Consider the following 24925-nt stretch of genomic DNA (forward strand, 5'->3'; position numbering starts at 1 on the left):
TAAACTTTTATATACAAATTTATAATTAAAAATTATAAGAATTATAATTTCTGTTTTCCATATTTTAATTTGTTTTTTAATTTCTTCGCATTTATTCCATACATTTTCAATCTAGATGCATCCAATGCAGCTATTTGACTATTTGCCTCGTCTTGTTTATTCTTTTTAAATTTCTTTTTACCTATTTTGAATTTCTTTGTTTTCTGAATAGTATGTTTTTTATTCGAATTAAATTCATTAGAAATTGTCTTTACATTTGATACCGTTTTTTCAACGTGTTTCTTATCGATCTTCGAATCTATTTCCATTTTTTCGACAGCATTCTGTTGAACATTTTTAATATCTTTTATTAAATTATTGTAAACGGTATCGTTTGTTTTTATTTTCTTGGATTCAATTTCATTGGAATGTTCTTTTTTCTTTCGCTTTCGCTTTTTATTATTTTTCGATTCTGTAATATTGGTAACTGTCGTATTTTCATCTTCATGTAATACTTTCGTAATTTCTTTCGTTTCCACATTTTCGTTAACTAATATTTGAACAGTATCGTCATTATTATTTTTTATATCTTCCGAATGAATATTATTAGGTGTAACATTGTTAGATATAATAGAATTCTTCTTTTTACGTCGACGTTTCGTTTTTGTTTCGTTCGTTTTTGTTTCATCACTTTCATTAGATACTTCGGGCTCTTCAGGACTATCATAATTATAAAATAATTATATATAAAACTGAAATAATATAAATACATTATGTATCAAAAATACTTACGCATATAAACTTTTAAGTATTTTTCGTTTTAGTGCCTCATTCTGAGCCTTTCGCTGATATTCCTTGACATGCGTTTGTTCTACGTGTTCAGGCTTATACTGTAAAGCTTTTTTCAATGAACACCATTTGTTTAATTCTTTATCATCAGCCGTTAATATCTTATTAAAAAAAATAAAATAATTTCATTAAATATTTAAAGTGACATTATTTGTCTATATTTATACATTTGAACACTTCATGTTTACCTCTTCAACTGTTAAACCATAATCATTTGGAACAACTTTCCTATATTTAAATCTACATGGTAAATCACCAATTACATCCTCATAATCTAATCCATAATACTGATCAAAGTATTCCTCATAGGATGGATGTTTCATTGGATCAAATTTTGGTTTTTCTTTTGCTATAATTTCAGCAAATCTAGTACGTCTTCTTCGTTTTTTCTTTTTCGTCCCTTCCACTAATTCTGATTGAAAGTTCTGTGTCCCATCGTAATCTGCGTCCATCTAATATGAAAACATGCAAAATTAACACTATGATATATATTGTAAATTAATAATGCAGTATATAAAATCGTTACATTGAAGTCTGGATCTTCACAATGTGGTGTATCGTATTCATTATCAACAATTTCATCGACATGGGGATCAAAATCGTCCCAATTTTTATCAACCCCTAATTCTTCATCAATATCTGGAAATTCAGGCTTTATATCATCTTCTGGTACAGCATAATATTCTTCATCAAAAATTTCTGTCATCTTTCGATCATGTTCTGCTGGATCAAAATCTCCTTCCAAATCGATATCATTAAAATGTATATCATCATTTCCTATAAGCAAAGCAATAAATTATAAATCCAATAACTTTTTATTATAATAAATATCATTGTAATACTTTCACTTATATTTTATACCTGTTATTTCTTTAAGTTTTTCTATTTTCTCTTCTATTTCTTTCCTTTTTAATGCCTTTAATTGTTTCAATTCCTCCTTCTTACGTATTTTTTCTTCTTGTTTTCTTTTTTTCAATTCTACTCTCTTTTGTGCTCTGCGAGTATCTTTTTTTCTAAGTGAGCTTTCCATTGTCCGTGGATACCTATAAAAATAAATTATAAATAAAGAAATTAATAATTATAATTAACTAGGATTACTTATTAATAATCATATACCTTTTAATAAATTCTTGATCAGGTTCTTCAAACCTAAAATTATATTTATGTTCAAATTCTTCTTGCTTATTTATTTGATTTTCATCTTCTGACAAATTTTCATCACTGTCATGAACCATTTCATTATAATTTAAATCTTCAATAGAAGATTCTTTATTTAAAAATTTCTGATTAAGCACATAATCTCGTAAAAACTTTTCATTTGGATCTAATTTAGGATCAGTCCAAAAATCACGCAATGATTTAAATTCTTCTTGTTCTTTAGGATCAATATCCTTTTGTTGTCCTTTTAACCATTCTTTATAAGCTTCTTCTTCCTGTATAATCATAAAACATTTAATGTGTAGAATAACTATCATAATTTCTATTTCAGAATAAATACAATAATTAATTTACCTGCTGTTTCTCTGTTTCACTTTTTTCCTTTGGCTTTAAGAGCTCAGTATCTTCATCTTCATCTTCATCATTAAATGCTTTCTTAAAACTTTCTTTAAGTAAACGTTCCTCCTCTGTATATGTTGGATCTTTCTTCTGTTCTATCTCAATTTCATCTTCAGTATCACTGTATTTTCCTTCTCTTTCAGTTATGATTTTACGTTCATAGTCTCTTAGAAACATAACTTTTTCTTTTTTCTTCTTTTTCTTTTCTTCATTTTTTTCTGCTTCATTTGCTTGATCTTCTACGTTATTAAAAAATGTTGTCTTTTTATCATATATAAGAGGATCTTTTTTCTTTAAACGAGCTAACGTTCTATAGAATTCTTTATCGAATTGTTCATTTAATTTCTAGAATTAATCGATATCAAGTTAATAAAAGATAAAAATTGTTATTAAATAAATATTTAATTAAATAAATATAATTTTATCACATACATCTCCTTCGCTATCTTCTTCAGAAGAACTAGAACTAGAATCGGATTCTGCTTCTTCTTCATCTAAACTTACAGCAGTATTCAAATCTACACCATACTTTGTTTTCACTGTATTATTAACACAAATAAAATATTTAATAATATTTATTAAAAATTATATATATATATATATATATATATGTATATATATATTTATAATAATATATTAAATTATAAATGCTTACACTTATTAAGTTCTTCCTTTTTACGAAAATTATCATAATTCTGAGCATAATCCGTATTTACTTTTAACTCTTTATCAGAGTCGGAATTATCACCAATAAACAATGTTGGCATTGTCATTTAAATACATAAAATATTTTTTACAAATTAAAAAATAGATATATTTTCATACATTATTTTACTTTGCCATTTAGGTTAGATCAGGTTAAATCTGCCATGTGTTCTGTACAGCGCCTCGAAAGCAGTGACATCATTACAAGTGTCAATACTACTAATGTAAGTACTTACACATACATATGTAATAAAAAAATTTTATAAATAATTCCGAATGAATATTAATTTATCAGCAATAAAATACTTCTCTGAAATTGTCTTTACACTAGAAATGTAAATAAATCTTACAAGTTTATATTAATGTAAATTGTATTACTATAAGATTAAGTGAAATATTCATGAAATAAATGATTAACTGTTTAATTATTAAAGCTTTTCTTTACATTCCGACGAGTAAGAATCGCATCTCTCTATAATAAACTAATCTTTGAACAATATTACCATTATTCGGTATCGAAGATTTCTGTTTCAGCAATATAAAGTAGATTTCTTTGATCAACAGTAATGATAAACATTAAAGTACTTACATTTTACATGTTTAATTATACTTCGACAGTAATATAATATATTTTGTTCTACTTATTTTTACCATTATATTTACATATTTCGTAATTCAATATATGCATTTATTTTCTTTCTATTGTTGTTGCTATTATGTTTTGAGTTAATGACTGTTTAAACAGCTCTTCAATAAGTTGAATTATATTATAAGCAAACACTTTACAATTAAACTATCTTCAAAAAAATATAATTTGGCAAAAATATGATTTTTGCTTTTTTTTATTATATACAAAAATTTCTTTCACAGCTAGGTCGATTAAAGAAAGAGGGATATAACCTAAATGTATGTACCGATACAATGATCGCATATTGAGAACGGTTTCCCTATTGCACTTGTAGTTCATATTTTGTCCATACGTGTCGCTAGAATCGCGTTTACTATGAACGAAAGGCATTGAACAATCTTAAATGTTTATAAGTAAAATCTGTAATAATCTATTATCTATTGTACGAATATTATCTTATCAGTAAACTAAAACTTACTTAGTAAAAAACAATTGTTCCTAGAAAGGAATCAAATATTAAGAGTAATCCTGACAGGTGACTCATACGATACAGCAGAATCAATTTGTTTGTTAAGTGACAGTTCGAACAATTTGTAAGTTATCGAAGGGAATTTCGATAAAGAAAATATTAATAAGTTTAATTGAGTTTTTTGTGAAAGTAATAAAAATCAGTTTAAATTATTATCAAAAATATTATATGATCTATCAATCTTTCTATATAAAATATTAAAATGGATGTTCTAACCAAATTAAGAAATACCGTAAGCAATACTATTACTAATACTGTACATAATACAGCATATGGCCTTTCGCAATTATCCAGTGTTCTACCTGGTAATCCTGTAACTAGAGAATTCGAAGTAATTGCTCATATAGCTAGTGCAGGACCAGGTTTATTATGGAAGGTTTATAGTGGTTACAAAAAGTCAACGAAGCAAGAAGCAGCTATATTTTTATTTGAGAAACGTATTCTGGAAAGATGGTCATCGAAAACAGATAGAGAACTTATATTGGAAACGTTAAAGCGTGGAATAATGCAATTAACAAAATTAAGACATCCACAAATATTAACTGTTCAACATCCACTCGAAGAATCGAGAGACAGTCTTGCATTTGCTACTGAACCGGTCTTTGCTAGTTTAGCTAATGCATTAGGTAATTTGGAAAATGTTCCACAACCACTTCCGACAAACCTAAGGAATTATAAACTTCTTGATATTGAAATACGTTATGGGCTCTTACAACTTGGCGAAGGACTTGCATTTTTACATGGGGATGTAAAGCTTCTACATCAAAATTTGTGTCCTGAATCAATAGTTATTAATTCACATGGTGTATGGAAAATATTTGGTTTTGATTTTTGTGCCTTGAATCAAAGTACAGATAGCAAACAGGTAAATTATATCAAATAAATCATGCATAAATTAGATTTATTTTATTAATTATTTTATATATATATTTGCTTTTAGCCAAGTTGGTCATATACAGAATATGATCCTACCGCTCCATATGTGACATGCCCTCAACTAGATTATCAAGCTCCTGAATGCATATTGGCAAGCAGTAATAGTCCATCAAGTGACATATTTTCTTTAGGCATGTTAATTTATGTTATACATTCTCCAGATAATCGTCCACTTCATGAATCACAAAATGATTTGTCCAGGTGTAAACGTTTCTTAGAAAGTTTTAAAGGATCTGCTGTGTCGTCTAAATTATTTTCAGTTCCAGAAAATCTAAGAGATACTGCTAAACTAATGTTAAGTCATAGCCCTGAATTAAGGCCAGATCCCCATCAATTTATTAAGGTAAATATTATTTAAAAACATTTACTTTAAATTTACTTACAATGATATAATACAAATATATTTTATTTTTAACACATAATCATATAATTTAGATCGAATATTTTATGGATATCGGAGTGAAAACATTGAATTATTTGGACAAATTATTTCAATGGGATAATCTCCAAAAGTCACAATTTTATAAAGGTCTTCCACAAGTTTTAAAACAACTACCACATCGCGTCATACTTCATAGAGTATTACCATCATTGTATAAAGAATTGGTAAATCCACCAATGATACCATTCGTATTACCAAGTATTTTACAAGTTATGGAATCTTGTGAGATAGAAGAATTCAGAGAACATATTCTTCCTAATTTAAAACCTGTTCTTGCATTAGAGGATCCACCACAGGTGAAATACTATCTTTTTAATAATATTGTTACAATTCGTTTTATTATACATTTCTTCTAATTTATTCCATTACTTTTTATAGATCAGTCTAGTGCTAATGCAACAAGTAAATTTGCTTTTAAAGTTGTGTCCTGCAGATGTTATTAAAAGTGATATAGTTCCTATGCTTACGCGCGCTTTAGAATCAGGATGGGAACAACTTCAAGAACTTTGTTTAACAGCATTGCCAAACATAGTAACTATGATTGAAGGACCAGTTATGAAAAATGCAATACTACCTAAAATAAAAAAGATTTGTTTAAATAAAAAAACGAATGGTAGTGCAACTTTAGGAATCCGTGTTAACTGTTTATTATGTCTTGCAAAAATGTTGCCAAATTTTGACCGCTGGTTGGTTTATGATGAGATATTGCCACTTCTTCAAGAAATTCCTCATACAGGAGAACCTGCTATTTTAATGGCTATTATAGGTATGTTATTTGTAGTATATATTTTACTATAATATTATTTTAAATATGTTTATTTGTTTTTAGGAATATATAGATTATTATTGACACATAGCAAAATGGGCATTAGTAAAGAAATATTAGCAACAAAAGTATTACCTTTTTTGTTGCCACTTTGTATAGAGCAAAACCTTAGCTCATCACAATTTGAAACACTTTCTACATTGGTGATCGATATGATTAATAGAGTAACTACAGAACATAGAGAAGCTCTTAAACAACTAGATGCTGTACGACGTGAAACACAACAGTTTGAAAAAGAATTATCAGCAACAACACAAATTACATTCCCACAACAAAATATATTAAATGATATCAATGTAACAGCACAGAAACCATCTATAAATATGGTAAAACAGTGTGTTGGTATGGAGAATGGATTAACAATAGAAGAAAAGTTTAGGTATAATCATGAAAAATGATGTTCAATATAAAATTAATCTTATATACATACAACAAAATGTACACAATGTGTACTTTTATAATGCATTTTTATTTTAATTTAGATTGGCACAACAACAAGAAACTCATCAAAGATTACAATCTCAAGAGCCATTAACGCCGAAAACAATCTCATCAATTTCCAAGCCACAACCTAAAGATTTAACAGCAACGTTACTGAAAAATAATTTAGATGAATTAAATTTATCAGCATCTAAGTCTCCGAATTCGCAATCAAATTATATTGGTCAAAATTTAAATACAACATGGAATAATCATAATACAAATCAATTAAATTCACAATTTTTGACATCACCCATGTCAAGTCAAATGATGAATTGGACCATGAATAATACTACTTCATCTACAAATTGGAATTCGAATCAAACTTCATGGAACATGATGACGTCTCCTAATAATTTAAATTCAAGTTGGGCTCCACAAACGAATCTTACAAGGAAGACAGAATATGGATCAAAAGTAAATTCTCAGATACTTCAACCAATGGCTTCACCACCTAATTTACAAATACAAACAAAAACGAATTTATCTAATCAAGATATTATGGATCTACTTAGTTAGTGAATAAAAATTACGTGCAATATTAAATTCACGATACAAATTATGATTAATTGTTTAACGATATAAATAATCGTTTTGTCTAGAATTTTAATACATTTGAATGATTTGGCAGTAAAAGAATAATACATATGTACTATTAAATTCTGATAGATCATTCCAGTTATCACAAAAAAAAGGATTAAAAACGCTTCAGTTTTCGTACTACAATAATTATAAAATCAGAATTTCAGAAAAATTCAATTTAATTATTTAAATAAATTTGCATCATTATTACAGAATCGCTATTATAGGTATTCATGCCAACAATTTATATCCATACATATCCATGAAATATATAGCACGATAATTGATATTATTTCATTTAATGATTTATTTAATTTTTTAATTTATGTGATAGGTACCCATCGAGATATGATCATGTTATATTGTAATTGGCATAAAGGGTTGACGAATTTGGTCATATTTGTAATCTCTAAATACATCACTCTCTGTCTAATTTAACTCCTATGAATTGATTGTATAAATCAATATTTTTTATCGATTCATACAATTTACTGATACTATGATACTACTTTGAATAAAAAATAAATTTATTATTCTTTAAAAATAATAATAAAACGATGTAATACATTAAGATTAGTAAAGAGTAAAAAAAAGTTGACTAATATTTCTCGCATTAAGAAAATATTTTCCTTATTCTTTCCGTAACTCTGTTCTCTTTGATAGTAATGAAAAATTATTAATTTCTAAAAATAGAAAATAATTACTCAAAATACCGTTCGTGTATATACATAGGAAGCAAGTCCAATTAGTTGGACGCGAGAGGACAATCCACTCGACGGTGCTATTTCTATGAAAAGAAATCGTATTCGAGTGGCATTACTGGGTGTACACTAATTGTTCGACCCTTTTCATACTTTCTTTCGAAAAACGTAATTGCCGAGAGAGCGTGTGGCTCGTGCGAATCGGAGCCGTTCATGCGTTCATTCATCGAAGGCAGCCTTCTGTCATAATCCTCACCCCCGACAAGCGGCGGCACCCTTGCGACTAAGGGGTGGGAATTACTGGCAAAGAGGGGGTGCCTCTTCCACCCCAACTTTAGTTGCGAACGTGCGCGTCACCTCGACGGAGTACTTTTTCACGTTTAACTCCATCCTAACGTCTATGTATGTATGTCGACGTCTAGCGTCCACCGGATTATTTACTAAATACATTTCTCTTATGGCTTTCGCCATTTTGATTCGTTCATACGATGAACATCGAAATATTCCTTTTCTTTTTATAAAGGATAAAAAGAGATTTTATTTTCATAGAAGTGTGTGCTCCTGTGACGTTTGTAATTTTATCCGATACGCCTTTCGATATCGATTTCAGTAAACTCTACGGCTTACCATTGCCCTTCTCTTCTCCCTGTCAAGAAGTTGCTTATAGTACACCATCGTTCTTTTCGTCTTTCCATACACCATACGATATTGTTGTCTTAGACCGATAATATTTATAGTATATACACGTCAACGTGGACGCGCTTGAATATCGTTTACTTTTATAATTTTATGCGAATTATTTTTTTATGGGAATTTCGACATAAATTCTCATTACGATGGAAAACTTTCGTCTTGGGAAGATGTGTGTACATCGGTGTGTATCATATGACAGGGAGAATGCAATAAATGTAAGTAAAGAATTATTATTAACAAATCATATTTAAAATTAATAGATAGATTGTTTAAAGGTCGTATATAAAATTTGTATTCAAACAAAATGTTTTTTTCTTATTTTTATATTAATATATACATTTTTTATATATTACACTGAAATAATATATTTTAATATATTTTTTAGTGTAATGTAATTATGATTCTATAATATTTGAAATTATTTAATAAATATAGTAAAAAGTAATTTGTTACAATATAGGATACATTTAACTTTCCAGATATGTATAATGCATTATGCAATGCATTTTTAATTCACTTTTTCTTATCATGTTTTGCGTGTATATTCTGTGATACACGCAACTCATCGTTTAATTACAAGTTGCAGATTCTCTTTTTATAATATCGGAAATTGATAATCTTAGTATTATGATATAATTATAAGTAGAGTAAAAAATGTATAAAGTGAAAATCATTATGGATACAATTTTTTTAAAACATATCACAGATTTTACAATAAGTAAATCGTTTATCTCAAGTTATACTAATTAAAAATAGAATTCTGTATTTTGAGTGACGTTATCTATATGTATATATATATATATATATATATATATATATATATATATATATTGCATAATTTTTTTATAATAAAATTTATAATAAAATATAATCTTTTATTATATTCTAACACAGCGAACAATCAATACTCTGCGAATTCATCATACTTAACGAGTAAACACTAAGAAAGAATAAAATTTCCTTTCACGTTGAAAATAAAGAAAAGAAAAAAAAAGAAAAGGATTCTGCAAGTTCCGAAGATCGAATGCCCAGAATGACCACAGAAATTTTTCAACATGGCGGTAATGAATCTGTCTCCTCTTGTCACGCAATGCAGGGTGTGAAACATAGCAGGGAACATTGTACCATTGTAAATTGAACGAGAATATTTTGAAAAACGTTCAAAATATAAATTAAAAAATAAAACGAGACAGATTGTATCTATCTCTATTCTCTCAACGAACAAATAAAAGGATCACTATTATGAAAGTTTCGCGAGATGTAATATGATTAGCAAGAAAATGTAATTACGACTTTTTTAAACGAAAAACAAAAACAATCGGTACGATCTTATAACGTTAATCGTATGAAATAATATTATCTTTCGTTTCGTAAATTAGATAAATTGTTAGATGATAAACGGGATGACATCGAATGATTTTATAGGGATCATCGTCTGCAAAACAAAGTCGAGAAAGTGGAGATGACTTGGTCATTTGAATGGTCAACGCTAGGAGTATTGATTATTCTTCTCCTTAACTGTGGTAATTATTTGCGTGCTTATGCGCGCAGTCATTAGTCCAAGCATGCACTATACCCCGTGTTTACGTTTTTACGTAAAAATATTTCCAAATTTTGAGGATCTTTAAATGTACATAGTTTCAAAGGAAGAAAGAAAAGAAACAGAAAAATTAGCGCTACATTTTCATCGATCGATCATTTGATCATAGGTACATCAAGATCGATCGCGAGTCTCAACGAGCCAATTTTACTCAAAGTTATTGTTCCTGCATCACACGTTGCATTGTCAGGCGATCTCACAGTTTTTATATTGGAATCGTCACAGGAAAGATTTTCCACGATTCCCACCGAAATTCAAACGGAAAAAGAAATTACCGAAGAAGAAAATAGTACTGAAAGTTTTGATTCAACGACGGATAATCCTCTCGTTTTAAGGTAAAGTTATCTTTTCCTTTACACTTTCTTTTTTTTTTATCATCACGATTCTTTCTTAAAAAATGAATACAACTCCGTCTCTGAACAAATCGAACTGGCACGACCTACATATGTAATTCTGCGGATTATTTAATACTTATGTATTTCTATAAATTCGATATATCTTAGGGTATTATTTCTGGATGGTCTCACGTCTGAATTAATCGGCGAGTTTCCATTGGATACTTTGCCACAAAAGGGTGAAAATGTTACTCTAACGATACCATGTGGATTTTTTTCAAGAGGAGGTACTTATACTTTGCAACTTCAATATAAACTTTCCACAGTACCATCGAAGATTACGGATATCGCCGATTTGTCCACCATTCAGGTATTGATCCTTCAATATCGTCTTGACAAGTATCTTCAGATAAAACTATAAAAAAAAAAATGTTAATCATTTTTCTTTAGATGAGCAATGCCTTAGACGTAAAGTGGCCAACGCCGTCTCTTTTTTTGGAACGTCAAAGATTCACAACTTATCCAAACGAACCGATCTCAGCAACATTAAGATACAGCGAGATCTCTTGCGAACCTTCCGAAAAGGTTCCAGCTGCGGCATATACTTTACAATTAATTTATTGCGGTTCCAGTACAATTGCCTGTGATCCACAAAACAAAAGTCGTGTGCAAGTAAGTGAAAAAAATAGACATTACAAATTGTAACACACGTAATACTTCATTATTCCACCATAGGTCCTTTATCATGATGAAATAACAGGATTTCCAACACAAAAGCATATTATTCTACGTTGCGAGTATTTCGGACTTGCCGGTGATTATGCTCTTAGATTGAAAGCATCTCCAGTTAATCCTAATGCACCAACAACGAGTGCATACATCAAAGTAAGTTTTAGTTTCTTATATATCATCAAGGATGTATAACAAATTGAACACATAATTCTTAAAGAAATAAAAAAAGAGCGAATCAGATACATTGACATTGTCATTTGCTCTTTTATTGCCTATATTTTTCGCATAAAAAATATTTGATCGTATAAAAATTTTTATAAATTTTTTTACATAGGTTGATTGGTCGGAAGAGTTTGTCTTCAGTGTCCATGCACGATCGATTTATCCTTGCGAAGGATCAGGAGGAGTGCCAGTTATATTCGAATATCCATCTTGCCGCTTACAAGGGGATCGTGTGCGAGTTTATGGTCGCCTTAGGGCCGACGTTCGATCGCTTGCACCACCTTCCACTCTTCATTACATAGCGGAGCTTAAAGCTATGCCGGGAAAACACACATTGACCTTCGAATGCGACATTTTTACGGAAAAATTCATCGAGTATTGTTTCGTTTATGTCAGCCAGGCTATCACAGGGGCGATGGCCGAAGTGAAACTCTCTTGTATCCCTACATTTCCCCTTCAAGGTCAGTAATATTCACGAATATAGCAATTACGAATCGTAACACGGTTTCTTTCATACGTTAACATATGTTTCTTTGACGCTCAGAAAATGATGCTGGTGGTTGGGGACCGTGGAGTCCGTGGACACCGTGCAGCAGTTCCTGCATAGGTGGAATTCGCAATCGTTATAGATTTTGCGACACTCCTCCGCCAAGATACGGTGCTAAATTTTGTCAGGTTTGATTCGTTCTTCTTGATTCAGCTGCAGAGTTTGATTTGTATTCGTAATAACTTTTTTTTATTTTAGGGAAAAGCCGTCGAGACGGAATCTTGTGGTGGTTCTCAATGGCTCGATTTACGAGATACATGGAATATGGCTGATTGGGAATGTCACCATGGTGCTGAATTAGCAGCAATACGACCGGAAGTTACCGCACAGATCGGAGTAAAGTGTCGTTGTGGATGTTTAATCACTCTTGGAGAGGAAAATTCGAGAAAAATTTTAGCAGCTAATACACAGGCCTGTCCTGGCCGATCGTTTTGGTTGGTAGAGGTAGGTCCATCTCGAGATGACGTATTCAACGATAGTATTGATCGAAATTCTCTTTTATATTTGCAATGCAAACAGGCAAGACCAAACTTTGTAGTCAGACTGCACGTAGATCAAGCACAGTTTCCATGTCCAGGACAATATTTCCGTGTCCGTGACGGTGATTCATTGAGCGCAGATCTTCTAACAGATATAGCCTTTGATAAGTCTCTTCCTCCAACGAAAACAGTTATTTCTACTGGTGAACATTTACTACTGGAGTTCTCAAGTGACGAAATAACAGCAGCTGGTGAATCTTGCGTCGGTGGTTTCTTAGCTCATGCTGTTATTCTTTGTATGTATATTTAGAAAGCTTTGTACGTATATGTAACGTTTGCATTTGCTTTATTGTATTATTTGTAGATAAGCCACGAGAAGGGAATCAAACGTTAATGTCGGTGCCTTTTAAACGTAATTCCACGTCCGTTGTTGGTGAATGGATATTTTGGATGACACCTGCCCACTTAGCTGCAGCGTCTTTATTAATGTTAATATTTTTCGTATCTATTTCTCTAGCATTGCAATTTGCCTTTAAGTATAGGAAATATCATATCGCCGAAGATTTGGATAATTTGAGCGAATACTCCGGTGAGTCTCGGACGAAATAATTTCTTTGTGAACATCGTTTTATTTTAGCTTCAATTTATTGTTTCTCGTTGTGTTCTTTAATATCTTTTTTGTTTAGTATATAGCGACTCTGGACCAAGCACAATGAGACGCGAGAAGGCTTTATCTTCCGCAACTTTGATCTCCGAAGTCGTTTCTTTAGTTGGATTGTCCAGAAGAGGTACACCTAATCATACGAAGCTCGAGAATACATCCTGCGGAGCGGAAGAAGATTATGATAGCTCTGAAACTCAAGCGGAGTACGTAATATCTTATCGATAAAATTGATCAATAGAAATTCATAAACCATAAAATATAAGTAAGAAAATATTATATAAAATAGGTACGAGGACGAGACTACTGCAGAATCAGGTACATTGAAGTTAAATGACTCGCAAGCTAGTGGCTCACAAAATACTATAGTTTCTAGCAAGGACATTACCGAGAGCGTATCTTTCATGTCGAATATCGTTTTTGTTGGTCAGCCTGAAGTGAAATATGCTCGACCTGTGAAGTAGGTATTCACGTCTAGTTAAAATTCTTATTGTAGGAATAGTGAAATAAATTTTATTCTCACGTTCATAGATTACGAACGTTAGGATTACAAAGTCCTACATCCGATCAAGATTCAACGATAGATGAGAATAAAATTCAAATTGCATCGGATGATAGTACGAATAATCCAAAGCTTTGTCAATATAATCCAAGTAATGCTTTGCAAGGAAAGGTATGATACAGATTTATAAAATAATTTACAACATGTCAGACTCTTGTTCCTAAATTTCTGTTTCTTGTAGGAATTTTCACCGGTACGAATCTATTCGAATGTACCCACTTTGCGTACCGGCAAGGAAACGAAAGATCGTCGAAATCGGGAACGTCTGCTTCATGGGCCAGGATCGGAATTCAGTCTAATTAATCCCGAAATGGACCTGGAGTTGGATTACTATGACTACAATGTTGCGAACGCAGGAGCCGCTCCAGGTTCCTATCTGGGTATGGACCCAGCTTTCTTAGTCTGGATACCACCGTTGTTGTCTACGGATTCTGATATCATTCCCATGGAAAATGTAGACGGTCATCTGATGGAAGGACAACTAGGAAGGGAAGGACTGGTGCTAGATACGGAAGGTGCGACTTTAACTCCCAGCGAGTATAGAAGAATAAAAATGTTGAGAGCTGAGGAATCCAAATCCAATCTAAGCAATTGTCCTAATATCGACCAACTTGACGAGGAGTTTTTAAAAAGATGCGATTCTAAGGGAAATTTTCTTTCGGACGAGGACTCATATGATGGTAAGGAAATGCTGATCGAACGACTACTTCCTATTCATCGAATACTCGAGGATTCTAGAATCAGAGTGAGCGAGGAATCGTTATCCGGGCAAGCACTTAGAGATAGAACGATACTTCAGAATATTATTCCAAATCGGCTCTACGAGAGTTCAACGGCAATTTCGAAAAGTGAGTTGGATACTTCCCCGGAAAAAACTGCCGACCAATCGATGGCTGAACACAAACAAGCGAATCTTCCAAATTCATCAAGAGACAATAATAGGAGTGGCATGACAAACGTCAATAGTGTCGATAATAGCGTCGCTCAGGTAGAGGAAAAAGATAGGAATATAAAGTCACCTTTGAGCGTTAAACGAAATCGTCACGATACGAGTTACTCCAAATTGTTGTCATACATTGGACACAAACCCAAGGTTAGTATTATTCAGGACGAGAAAAAGAACGAAGAATTGACCGTCGGGGATGAGAAGAAAAGCGAGCAGAATCTAGAGAAAACAAAGGACAACGAGAAGTCGAAATCGTTCCTTTCAAATTTGGATTTAACAAATGTTGTACAGTACAAGTACAAAGATTTCACGCATTTCACTCAACCAAGTGAAAATAAAAAGAATCTAGATATTGTAAATATTCCTATGATGGAATTTTCGCGAGGGTGTTTAAAATCTCCGGTTAAAGTTCATAGACAGGTAGATAAGAAAAGAATAGTTTTGCCTCAGGAAGACATTCTAAGTCCTGATTATGGAGTAGAGACGGATATGAAGGATGAATCGCACGAGTCTTTCTATGATTTAATTCGAGAGTCTGAAAACGAAATCAAATATGCGGACGAAGACGATGAGTATATCGATAATAAAGCCAGTACATAAAGAATACAAATCAAAATAATTAAAATCAAAAAAAAAAAAAATAAGGGATGTTCGCCGTACTCGCCACCTTTAAAGAGAAAAGAGCTCCGTCCCAAGAAATTTCAATTTTTGTGATCTTATTAATTTCATATGCCAAAGAATTAATTTTTAACTGTAAATATTAAGTATACAGCGTCTTTATCTGTCGTTACAATAGTAAAGAAATGATCGTCCCAAACGTCTTACGACGTTAAAAAATCAACGTGTCTGTGGCACACCGTAATGATACATAGAAATATTGTTATCGTTCTTGCAATTAACCTTTAAGAATTAATAGATATTCCAATGAAAAAGAAATTGAATTGTATGTGTACATACATAGATCGCCATACTTCCTCTACTTTGCTGAACTTTTGATACGTTGAACAACAAGATTAAAGAGAATAATAAAAAATAAAAAAAAAAAAAATAAAAAAATCAAACAAACAAACTATTTAAAAAGCAGGAATTATTGACTGTGCCTTAGGAGATTAACGAATTGTTGCTAATTGTACTATTTCATCCGTTTATAGTACATTCGTTGAAACCATGGGATTATCAAAGAATTAACACTTTATCGATGCTTCCTTCTAATGTAAAAATGTTCGAATTTCAATTTCTTAATTAACATGTAGGACGAAGTAGTACATCGTAAACATATCACGAGGCGTTACAACCTTATTAGATTAAATATGAGAAAATCATTGACTTTTTCTCAAAACATTCGAATTCCATTTCGCTTTCATCTAATTAATATACGTACCGCTTATTTCATGCGAGAATTTGAAAAAAGAATTTATATCGTATAATACTTAATATATCTATGAAATAGTATATAGGGTGCAGGGCGCCCATACATTTTCAATGGCTTCATATGGAATTTATACATCATCCCTTTAATTGATCTTCGTCAAAACGTATCGAAAGTCTCTGTAAATCGATAGAGGAAGAATCTTTCATTTTCTTCGATAACAAGTGAAGCCAATTTGAGGCTCCTCTAATGTCTTCTTCTATTAAAAAATTTGGAAAATAATAAATGGCTTCTGCTTTGTCATAATATGAGAAGATACACGAGAGGATACAAAATGAATGCAGAAAATTTTCTGAATAAATCGATTCTGAAACTGATGTTATCGCTAACATATCAGCTAAACAATGAGATTCAGTAATAATGATTTAATTACGATTATATGATTGGCAACGGAGGAGCCTTATTACGATATATATATATATATATATATATGCGATAATATGACATAATGAAAATATTTTTTATTTTAAATAAAATCAAAAGGAATTGAATCAAGTTAATTATACGTTATGGTAAAAGTTCCTGGCGTGTTAAAGCTTCTGGAAACTTAATTCCGATGCGAGTATTGGCGATCTAATCAATTTCGATCGGATATAAAAGAAAAAAAAAAAAGATACATTTTGTGATTTGATTAACGTGTGAACAAAAGGAGAAAAGAAAGAAAAAAGAAAAAAGAAAAGAGAAAGAAGAAAAAAAGAAAAAGTTATAAACATTAGAATCGTTAATCGAGTTCAGTTAGATAAGAACGAATGAGTTGGATGCAAAATGCATGCATCTGCCTTAGCCAGAAAAAAAAAAATATATATATATAGAATGAAAATAAAAGGATTAATCAATTACTTAACACATTGATCTCTTCACGTAGACACAAGCCGAGTGAGAGCATTAGCTTAATTTTTTGTGAAAAAGAAAAAAAGAAAAGAAAAGGATAAAGTAAAGAGTTACATGCAGGAACTCGTGCGAATTATATAGATTTTGCCTTAAGACTGCCATAACGTGTTAGGAGAGAAGAGCAATATTATTAAAAAAGAAAAAAAAAACGAGAAAAAATAAACAAGAAAAAAAACACAAAAAAAAACAAAAATAAAAAGAAAAGAAAGAAAAAAAAACAAAAAAAAAAACAAACAAATAAATGACAGAAAAACTTTATGAAACTGTATATAATAGGTTATAACACAGGGATATGCCTGCGATCAGATGTATTTTAGATATGTAAGGTTAACGCAGATTATATGTATTTGATCTTATAATGAAAAAGGGTACAAATTACAGATCTATATGTTTTTAGTGCATTTGTACATACATCAATCACATTTATACATACACACGCACACCAAAGATTCACCGTGGAGGACACGTACACGATTTAGGTATATATTTATTTATATTTTACTTGAAAATTTTGCACTTCCAATATCGCAAACAAATGTCATTAATGTTTATACGCATGGGATATGTTATCTAAGCAAGATACATCAATTCATTCGAATTAATATTACATTCGTATAATATTCTTTTTATTGGAATCTATTTGTGCAAAAGATAAGATCTATTTCAAGAGTAACAACCATTCGCGAGAAAAAAGATAAAAGAAAACTAATATACAAATATTGTTTTTGTATAATAATCAATGTTATATTACCGATAAGTAAGTAATATGTTCGAATTTACATGATCATTTGTTTTTGCCTGCCAAATAATCGACATGAAAATAAGCAGGTTTTATCGAACGATCGAAATACTCTATCTGTGACCTGTCTATTAAATAATACGTATAAGATAATACCTTTTTTATACTAATACTCGCGAAAATCATATGATTTTTGCTTTTATCTTGTACCTTAATGCGCTTTTCTCATTTGTCCTGCTTTATAATAAATTTATTAAACCTTTGTTAAAGTGCTCGTTTTACTTTAACAAAATTGATATATCGATTTCAAACACATTCAAAATTCAACTAGTAAATTACTATTAACTATTATTAATTAATTAGTAACTCATATGTTTCATGGCAAATATATTTTTATAATTATCATTCGCGTATTAAGCGTTATGTTTTATTATTTACTATTATTTTATATTTTATCATTTGTTATTATTTTATATTTATAAACAGTTAACCATTTGTAATGACTCCTAAGGACTCAACCAATCAGACTAGAAAATATTAGGTTAGAATCCCACAATTTTATCTTGCGACCAATCCACTTTTTGAAAACCTTTCAATTCTTTTGAATCTTCAACACAACTGAATAATAAAATAACCGTGGATTATTAGATGAAATCTTGGACTCAAAATTATTGGCGTAATTTGATTCGTTAAAATCTATCCAATGATATCCTCAATCAAAAGTCAAAAATCTTTATTCATTTGTTAGAACGTATAACGTCTTCTATTGCGCGGTATAAAGTAAAAAGGAGAAACGATAAAGCAGCAGCAGGAATAAAATATCATAGAAAATTGTTTAAATTTATTAAGCTGATATTTTAAAAACAAGGTAATTATTAAAACTAATACGTATATATATATATATATTTATAAATAATATACATATATGAATAATCTAAATAAAAATTAATAGAACATGAATTATTAAGTTTGATATCTTATATATTATTATGTATTAGTTTGATATCTTATTTATGTATTATTTGTTTAATTTTAGAAAATTTAAAATGTCTCGAATACGTCAAATGTCGATTTGTGGTGTTCGAAATTTTGATGAACAAGATCAACCGAGAATACGTTTTACGCGTCCTTTAACACTTATTCTTGGACCAAATGGCACTGGGAAAACAACTTTGATTGAATCATTAAAATTTGCCACAACCGGCGATTTTCCACCAGGTTCTGATAGAGGAAAAGCATTTATTCATGATAAACATACATCAGGCTCTCGTGTAGTATGTAAACATTTATAACTGACGTTATTTACTAACTTTCTTTTATAAAAACAATATTATAATATTAAATTATAATATTATTTATAATAGGTAAAAGGATTTGTTAAAGCTGAATTTGTAAATGCTAATGGATGTAGTTACACGATATGTAGAACAATTGAATGTTTGTATTCAGGAACAACATCAAGATTCAAAACTGTAGATAGTACATTAAGTAGGAGAGAAAAGGGTACAACCAAAGTAATTAATCATTCAGTCATCTGTATAACAGATTTATGATTTTATTGTTCTAATTGTATTTTTTATATTTTTCAATATAGGCAGTATCAGTAACAAACCGATGTATCGATGTAAATACAGAAGTAATATCAGCAATGGGTGTTTCCAAGTCAATCTTGAATTATGTGATATTTTGTCATCAAGAAGAATTGAGTTGGCCATTAGATGATGGGAAAAAGTTAAAAGAAAAGTTTGATGAGATCTTTGAAAGTGTTAGATTTAACAAGGCCCTTGAGAATTTTTTAAAGTGCATTAAAAATATGGAACAGGGTTTGCGTGTTTTTAAAGTACAGAAAGATGCATTGAAAAATGTTGTTAATGAAGTTGAAGACAAAGAGAAAAAACGTCAAAATACTAGGAACAGATTAGAAGATACCACAAATGAAATAACGACAATCGATAAGGAACTTGAACCTATAATTGAAAAAATTCGTGAAATTGGAAAAATGGATACACAGTATAAAACTTTAGTAGCTGAAAGAGGTAGCTGTTAAATACGTAATTTAGATTTATATTTTTTTTAAGAGAATGATAATAAAAATTCATTTTTATATAGATAAAAAGCAATTAGAATATGATATCAACAAACAACAAATTGAATCATTAGAAGAAAATATACAAGTTTTTAATGGAAGCATGACTGAATTAACTAACCGTTTAGAACAATATGATAATAATTTATTAAAGAAAGCTTCTGAAATAACAGAGGTAAAATTTAACATTTGATATGGAATTTTAATCTAATTTATTTAATTATTGATCATTTGTGTAATTTAAATAAATATTAATTACATAGGTAGAAAAGAAGTTGCAACAAATTGCATTAAGTGAGGCCAAGATAGTAAATATAATAACAGAAAAAAGAATTTCTGTTGGTACATTAAAGCAAAAAATGCAAGATCAAGAAAAAAAAATTTCTTATCGTAATAAAACACTCAATGATATGTTATCTGAATGGAATATGAGAACACTAGTTGATAAAAATACATCTGATATTGGTATGGTTATTATTACACATTTATGTCTGTTCATAATTTGATAATAATATTAACAATAAATTATATATTTAAAGAAATAACAGCACTTGTTAAGAATCTTGAAAATAAGATAGAAAATCTTAAGCATGAAACAGAAGTTAAACGGCAGAAGCGACATGAAGAAGAGGAAAAGCTCCAAAAAGAGATTGATGTACTACGTTCTGAACGTTCAAAGACAGAATCAGAGATGAATATTAAAGATAATGAAGTTACTGAAACAAGAGATCAAATAAATAAAATTCGTACTGAAATTACTCAGGTTAGTATTTATTAATTATCTGGAAATGTAATAAAGAATATTGACATATATAAATATTGTCTTAAATTGTAGATTGGAGTTGCTGCTAATAAATTATGTTCTGTAGAAACAAAACTTATAGATATAAATAAAAAAATTGATGATTTATCTCAGTCTTGTGATGTTAATAATATAAAAGAGCAAATAAATGATGAAACTGCTATAAGAGATGCATTGGAGTTAGAGATAACTGCTATTGATGCAGAGATAGAAGTTTTACATAAACATGCTACATTGCAAGCTGAGATGGCATTACATAATTCAACAATGGAAACAAAAGAAAAAGAAGTAGAATGTTTTAAAAAGAAACATGAAGATACAATTAAGATGTTGCTTGAAAGTGATACCTTACCTCATACCAAACTAAAAGATATATTGGATCCAGTACAACAAAAATTAGTATGATTTTAATTTCTTAATAAATATTTTTCATTGTGAAGCAGTCATTGATAGCAGTACAATAATGTATTATTAATTCATTTTAGATGGATCGTATAGAAACAACGACTCATGATATACAAACAGAACAACAAAAATTAGTAACTATAAAAACGACGTTGAAATATAACGAAGAGGAACTTCAAAATAAACAATCAGAATTACAGTGTAAGTGTATTATCTTAAAACAATAGACAGATCTGTACATTTTGTGTGAGTGTGTGGTTATAATATGTTTTATAAATCTTATTTGTTATTACTTAGTTGTAATTCTGTTTTTTAGCTGATAAACAGAAAATATCTTCTGTTTGTGATTATAAAGATTTCGATGAAGTGTTATTGCTACAATCAAAAAAAGTAAAAGATTTACAAGATAAAAGAGGAATATATGCATATAAAAATACTGCTTATAAAGAATACTTAAAGCAAATCAAAAAACAAGATCCTTGTTGCCCTTTGTGCCATAGAAATTTTGATGAGTCATATGAGGTAGATGCTTTAGTAAAAGAAATGGAAGGTGATATCAAAAATCAACCCGAAATTCTTAAACGTTGCGAAGCAAATTTAAAAATGGAACAAAATAAATATGATACTATGTTACAATTAAAACCAATTGTAGAGAAGATAAGTCTATTGGAAGATGTTGAAATACCTAAATTAGAGTAAGTTATATTCATTTTTTTACTTTTTTATTTTACATTTTTTTTTTTTTTTTTTTTTTTTTTTTATTGAATATAATTCATTAAATTCTTATTTTAATCTAAAAATTAGAGAGAATCTAATAAGTACGAAGGAACAATTGACAAAGCATCAAGCAAATATACAAGAAAAAGAAAAGTTAAAAGCTATTCCTGAAGATATTTTAAATAAATCCAAAAGTCTATTTGAAAATGTTATGCTTTGGGACCGATTAATAGATGAAACGAATAATCTTAAGGAAAAAATACTTAATATAGAAGAACTAATGGTTAAAACAGGTATGATGAAATTAGTAAAAGACTATAATATAATTATACTTATTTTATATCTTATTTAGGAACTAATAATACTAGAACTGTTTCTGAGGCACAAGCTCAACGAGATTCATTAAAAGCTTCTTTAAAGAAATCTCGCGATCAAATACAGTATTTACAGACAAAATTAAATACATTTAATGAGAAATTGCAACATGCTCGGGAAGAACGAAACATCTTGTTTGAAGAACAATTAAAAATACAATCGGATATGCAAAGATTAAAAGAATTGCGAGATAAGCAAACAGAATTATATTCACGGCAAGTAATGTTAATAGAATCAGTGCAAAAATTACAAGATAGATTTTCGTCTGAAGACAGCAAGTTAGAAACAGCTGTTTGTCAATTGGATCTATTAAAAGTATGTATTTATAAAACTACGTTCACATTTATATATAATTGTTTACACAATTATATAAATTCATTATATTTAATTTTTACTTGATATCTAGAAAGAAAATTGGATAAAAGAGGAGGACGATAGAAAAATAGTGACAGAAAGAGGAAGACAATTATTTGATTTGAATAAAATTCAAAATGAAGTTAATACTTTCAATCAATGTAATATTCTTGATACTTTAACGAAATTAGAACATGAGATAAAAACTTATGAAGGAAAAATTATTGAAAATGATACGGAGAAAAATAAATTACAAACAAAGATTAAAGATCTAAAGGATGATATCAGTCATCAAGAAACGCGTAAAAGAAATTTGAATGATAATCTTAAATTAAGGAAACTTCAATTAACTGCACAGGATTTAGAGAAACAATGTCAAAATCTAAATGAGAAGCTTGAAAATATGAATTACAAGCAGATGATGGAAAAGTGGCAAAAGTTCAAAAATCATGAAGAAAGTTTGTTACGAAAGGTAAAATATTTAATAAATTATCACAAATGAAAATATTTTAATTAAATAAATAAAATATATAAAACATCATATAATTTTAGAAAAATGTAGCAAAGGGAAAGCAAGAAGAATTAGAAAGGACATTGTTGCAATATACTGAAGAACTTCAAAAGGAGAATTATAGATTAGCTCGTAAAAATTATATGGATAAATGTATTGAATTAACGGTACCCGCAATGACATATTTCTTTTATTGCATTCTTTTTTTATATAATAATTAATGTTTATAATTATTGTGAATAATATATAATTTAGATACAAAATGAAGCAGTGTCAGATTTAAAAAAATACTGCAAGGTGTTAGATGCTGCAATGATGAAATATCACAAAGAACGTATGGCGACTGTAAATAAAATAATTAAAAAACTTTGGAAAGCTATATATATCGGGAATGATACATCTTCTATAGAGATTCGTACAAATGATACTTCAGGTACAGCGTCTGGGCGTAGATCTTATGATTATAAATTAGTTCAAATAAAGAATGGAAGGGAAATGGATATGCGAGGACGTTGCAGTGCAGGTCAAAAAGTACATAATTCTGTCTGAGATAATAAGTTCATGTTTTTTTTTATAAGTATTATATTCACTTATATTTTAGGTTTTAGCATCAATTATTATAAGACTTGCATTAGCTGAAACTTTTTGCAAAGATTGTGGAGTTCTTGCTCTTGATGAGCCAACTACAAATTTAGATGAAGAGAACATGAATAGTTTAGCGGATGCTCTCAATATGTATGTAGCATGTTTATTATAATAATGATAATTATGATTTGATCCTGATAATTATGATTTACAATCCTGATTTCTTTACAGGATTGTAAAAATAAGATCGCGATATCAAAAGAATTTCCAACTAATCGTGATTAGTCATGATGAGAAATTTTTAGTAAAACTTGCTCAACTAAATAATAGCGTTGGCTATTATGAACTTTATCGTAAGGAAAAGTGCGTTTTTATATTCTTTATTATATTTATTATACAGAATGACAATATTGTATACGTATAGATATAAATGTTTTTTTTCTTTTCTTTTTTTTAGTGGTCTATCATCAATACGATTTCGTGAAATGGGAACAGATCCCTTTCACGAACCGCTTCCTAAACAAGAACTTGTATTATCTGATATGGAGGAAGATGGAAGGAATGATAGCTCTCAACAAATACAGTCGAAAAAAAGAACCTTCGATAATAGAAAGGATGATGATAACAATAGACCAGCAAAGAAACGATTTGTTTTTAAATTATAAAAGTAAGAAATTGAGAGAATACGTTTTTGTTACCATATTTGTATTACATATTTATATGTATTTAATTATTGCATAGTGATATTGAAGTGCTTATAATATTTGTCATTAACAATAAGAAATGTATTTTTTATGAATATTTGATATTTCATTTTTACAAAAAAGAAAAAGAAAAAAAAGAAATTAAAAACACCTTTTTTTATTTTGATACATTTTATATGTAATCTCTATTGTTGATTAAATGTAATATTAATTTGATATGTAATGTGTATTGTCTATTAAATTCCTCTCCCCCCTCCCCCAGTTCCCATATCACTGCCGGTAATGTAGTTTCGCGGCATTTATGTATTTTGAAATATTTGTCCACTCTATACATGA

At 29.6% G+C, this 24925-nt stretch overlaps 4 protein-coding genes across 7 annotated transcripts; 3 read left to right on the plus strand and 1 right to left on the minus strand.

Annotated features, from left to right (window-relative positions):
* On the minus strand, nt 1–4006 carry LOC124425682 (protein KRI1 homolog). The gene is made up of 9 exons (XM_046966361.1): nt 3041–4006; nt 2818–2924; nt 2341–2730; nt 1945–2261; nt 1690–1871; nt 1355–1605; nt 1017–1280; nt 772–929; nt 1–699 (listed from the first exon to the last, which is right to left on the minus strand). The coding sequence occupies exons 1-9, from the start codon at nt 3156–3158 to the stop codon at nt 42–44; spliced, it is 2445 nt and encodes an 814-aa protein (XP_046822317.1). The 5' UTR covers nt 3159–4006; the 3' UTR covers nt 1–41.
* A 98-nt stretch (nt 4007–4104) lies between these two features.
* On the plus strand, nt 4105–8111 carry LOC124425676 (SCY1-like protein 2). 2 transcript variants are annotated; one of them, XM_046966347.1, is made up of 7 exons: nt 4105–5112; nt 5188–5526; nt 5619–5921; nt 6004–6391; nt 6455–6830; nt 6934–7348; nt 7848–8111. In XM_046966347.1, the coding sequence occupies exons 1-7, from the start codon at nt 4450–4452 to the stop codon at nt 7863–7865; spliced, it is 2502 nt and encodes an 833-aa protein (XP_046822303.1). In that variant the 5' UTR covers nt 4105–4449; the 3' UTR covers nt 7866–8111. The 2 variants fall into 2 exon arrangements, with proteins under 2 accessions (XP_046822303.1, XP_046822295.1); XM_046966339.1 differs by lacking the exon at nt 7848–8111 and having other exon boundaries at nt 6934–7805.
* A 425-nt stretch (nt 8112–8536) lies between these two features.
* LOC124423933 lies at nt 8537–17691 on the plus strand. 3 transcript variants are annotated; one of them, XM_046962333.1, is made up of 17 exons: nt 8537–9122; nt 9802–10228; nt 10333–10430; nt 10617–10842; nt 11011–11212; nt 11293–11514; nt 11578–11727; nt 11909–12257; nt 12341–12471; nt 12542–12787; nt 12863–13118; nt 13187–13411; nt 13509–13689; nt 13773–13943; nt 14015–14156; nt 14227–14425; nt 14504–17691. In XM_046962333.1, exons 3-17 carry the CDS (start codon nt 10370–10372, stop codon nt 15589–15591), a joined length of 3849 nt encoding a protein of 1282 aa, XP_046818289.1. In that variant the 5' UTR covers nt 8537–9122; nt 9802–10228; nt 10333–10369; the 3' UTR covers nt 15592–17691. The 3 variants fall into 3 exon arrangements, with proteins under 3 accessions (XP_046818289.1, XP_046818279.1, XP_046818272.1); XM_046962323.1 differs by having other exon boundaries at nt 13773–13801; nt 13853–13943; nt 14227–17691; XM_046962316.1 differs by having other exon boundaries at nt 14227–17691.
* An 822-nt stretch (nt 17692–18513) lies between these two features.
* Nucleotides 18514–24684, plus strand: LOC124423926 (DNA repair protein RAD50). The gene is made up of 18 exons (XM_046962303.1): nt 18514–18918; nt 19087–19324; nt 19415–19564; nt 19645–20086; nt 20160–20311; nt 20400–20601; nt 20676–20899; nt 20972–21337; nt 21424–21544; nt 21660–22038; nt 22148–22353; nt 22413–22750; nt 22842–23261; nt 23342–23467; nt 23556–23831; nt 23902–24035; nt 24117–24248; nt 24343–24684. Exons 2-18 carry the CDS (start codon nt 19097–19099, stop codon nt 24548–24550), a joined length of 4104 nt encoding a protein of 1367 aa, XP_046818259.1. The 5' UTR covers nt 18514–18918; nt 19087–19096; the 3' UTR covers nt 24551–24684.
* The last annotated feature ends 241 nt before the right edge of the window (nt 24685–24925 follow it).

This window comes from Vespa crabro, chromosome 1 (genome assembly GCF_910589235.1).
Source record: "Vespa crabro chromosome 1, iyVesCrab1.2, whole genome shotgun sequence".
NCBI lineage: Eukaryota > Metazoa > Arthropoda > Insecta > Hymenoptera > Vespidae > Vespa > Vespa crabro.

Coding starts and splice junctions, on each gene's coding strand:
- LOC124425682 (XM_046966361.1), bottom strand. CDS start 3,158: ATGACAATGCCAACATTGTTTATTGGTGATAATTCCGACTCTGATAAA. Junction 2,925..3,040: donor AAAGGAAGAACTTAATAAGT/GTAAGCATTTAT, acceptor TTAATAATACAG/TGAAAACAAAGTATGGTGTA. Junction 1,281..1,354: donor GTGAAGATCCAGACTTCAAT/GTAACGATTTTA, acceptor TTTTCATATTAG/ATGGACGCAGATTACGATGG.
- LOC124425676 (XM_046966339.1), top strand. CDS start 4,450: ATGGATGTTCTAACCAAATTAAGAAATACCGTAAGCAATACTATTACT. Junction 5,113..5,187: donor AAAGTACAGATAGCAAACAG/GTAAATTATATC, acceptor ATTTGCTTTTAG/CCAAGTTGGTCATATACAGA. Junction 5,922..6,003: donor CATTAGAGGATCCACCACAG/GTGAAATACTAT, acceptor TACTTTTTATAG/ATCAGTCTAGTGCTAATGCA.
- LOC124423933 (XM_046962316.1), top strand. CDS start 10,370: ATGACTTGGTCATTTGAATGGTCAACGCTAGGAGTATTGATTATTCTT. Junction 12,258..12,340: donor CCCTACATTTCCCCTTCAAG/GTCAGTAATATT, acceptor TTTGACGCTCAG/AAAATGATGCTGGTGGTTGG. Junction 14,157..14,226: donor GTAATGCTTTGCAAGGAAAG/GTATGATACAGA, acceptor TGTTTCTTGTAG/GAATTTTCACCGGTACGAAT.
- LOC124423926 (XM_046962303.1), top strand. CDS start 19,097: ATGTCTCGAATACGTCAAATGTCGATTTGTGGTGTTCGAAATTTTGAT. Junction 20,900..20,971: donor TTCGTACTGAAATTACTCAG/GTTAGTATTTAT, acceptor CTTAAATTGTAG/ATTGGAGTTGCTGCTAATAA. Junction 21,338..21,423: donor ATCCAGTACAACAAAAATTA/GTATGATTTTAA, acceptor AATTCATTTTAG/ATGGATCGTATAGAAACAAC.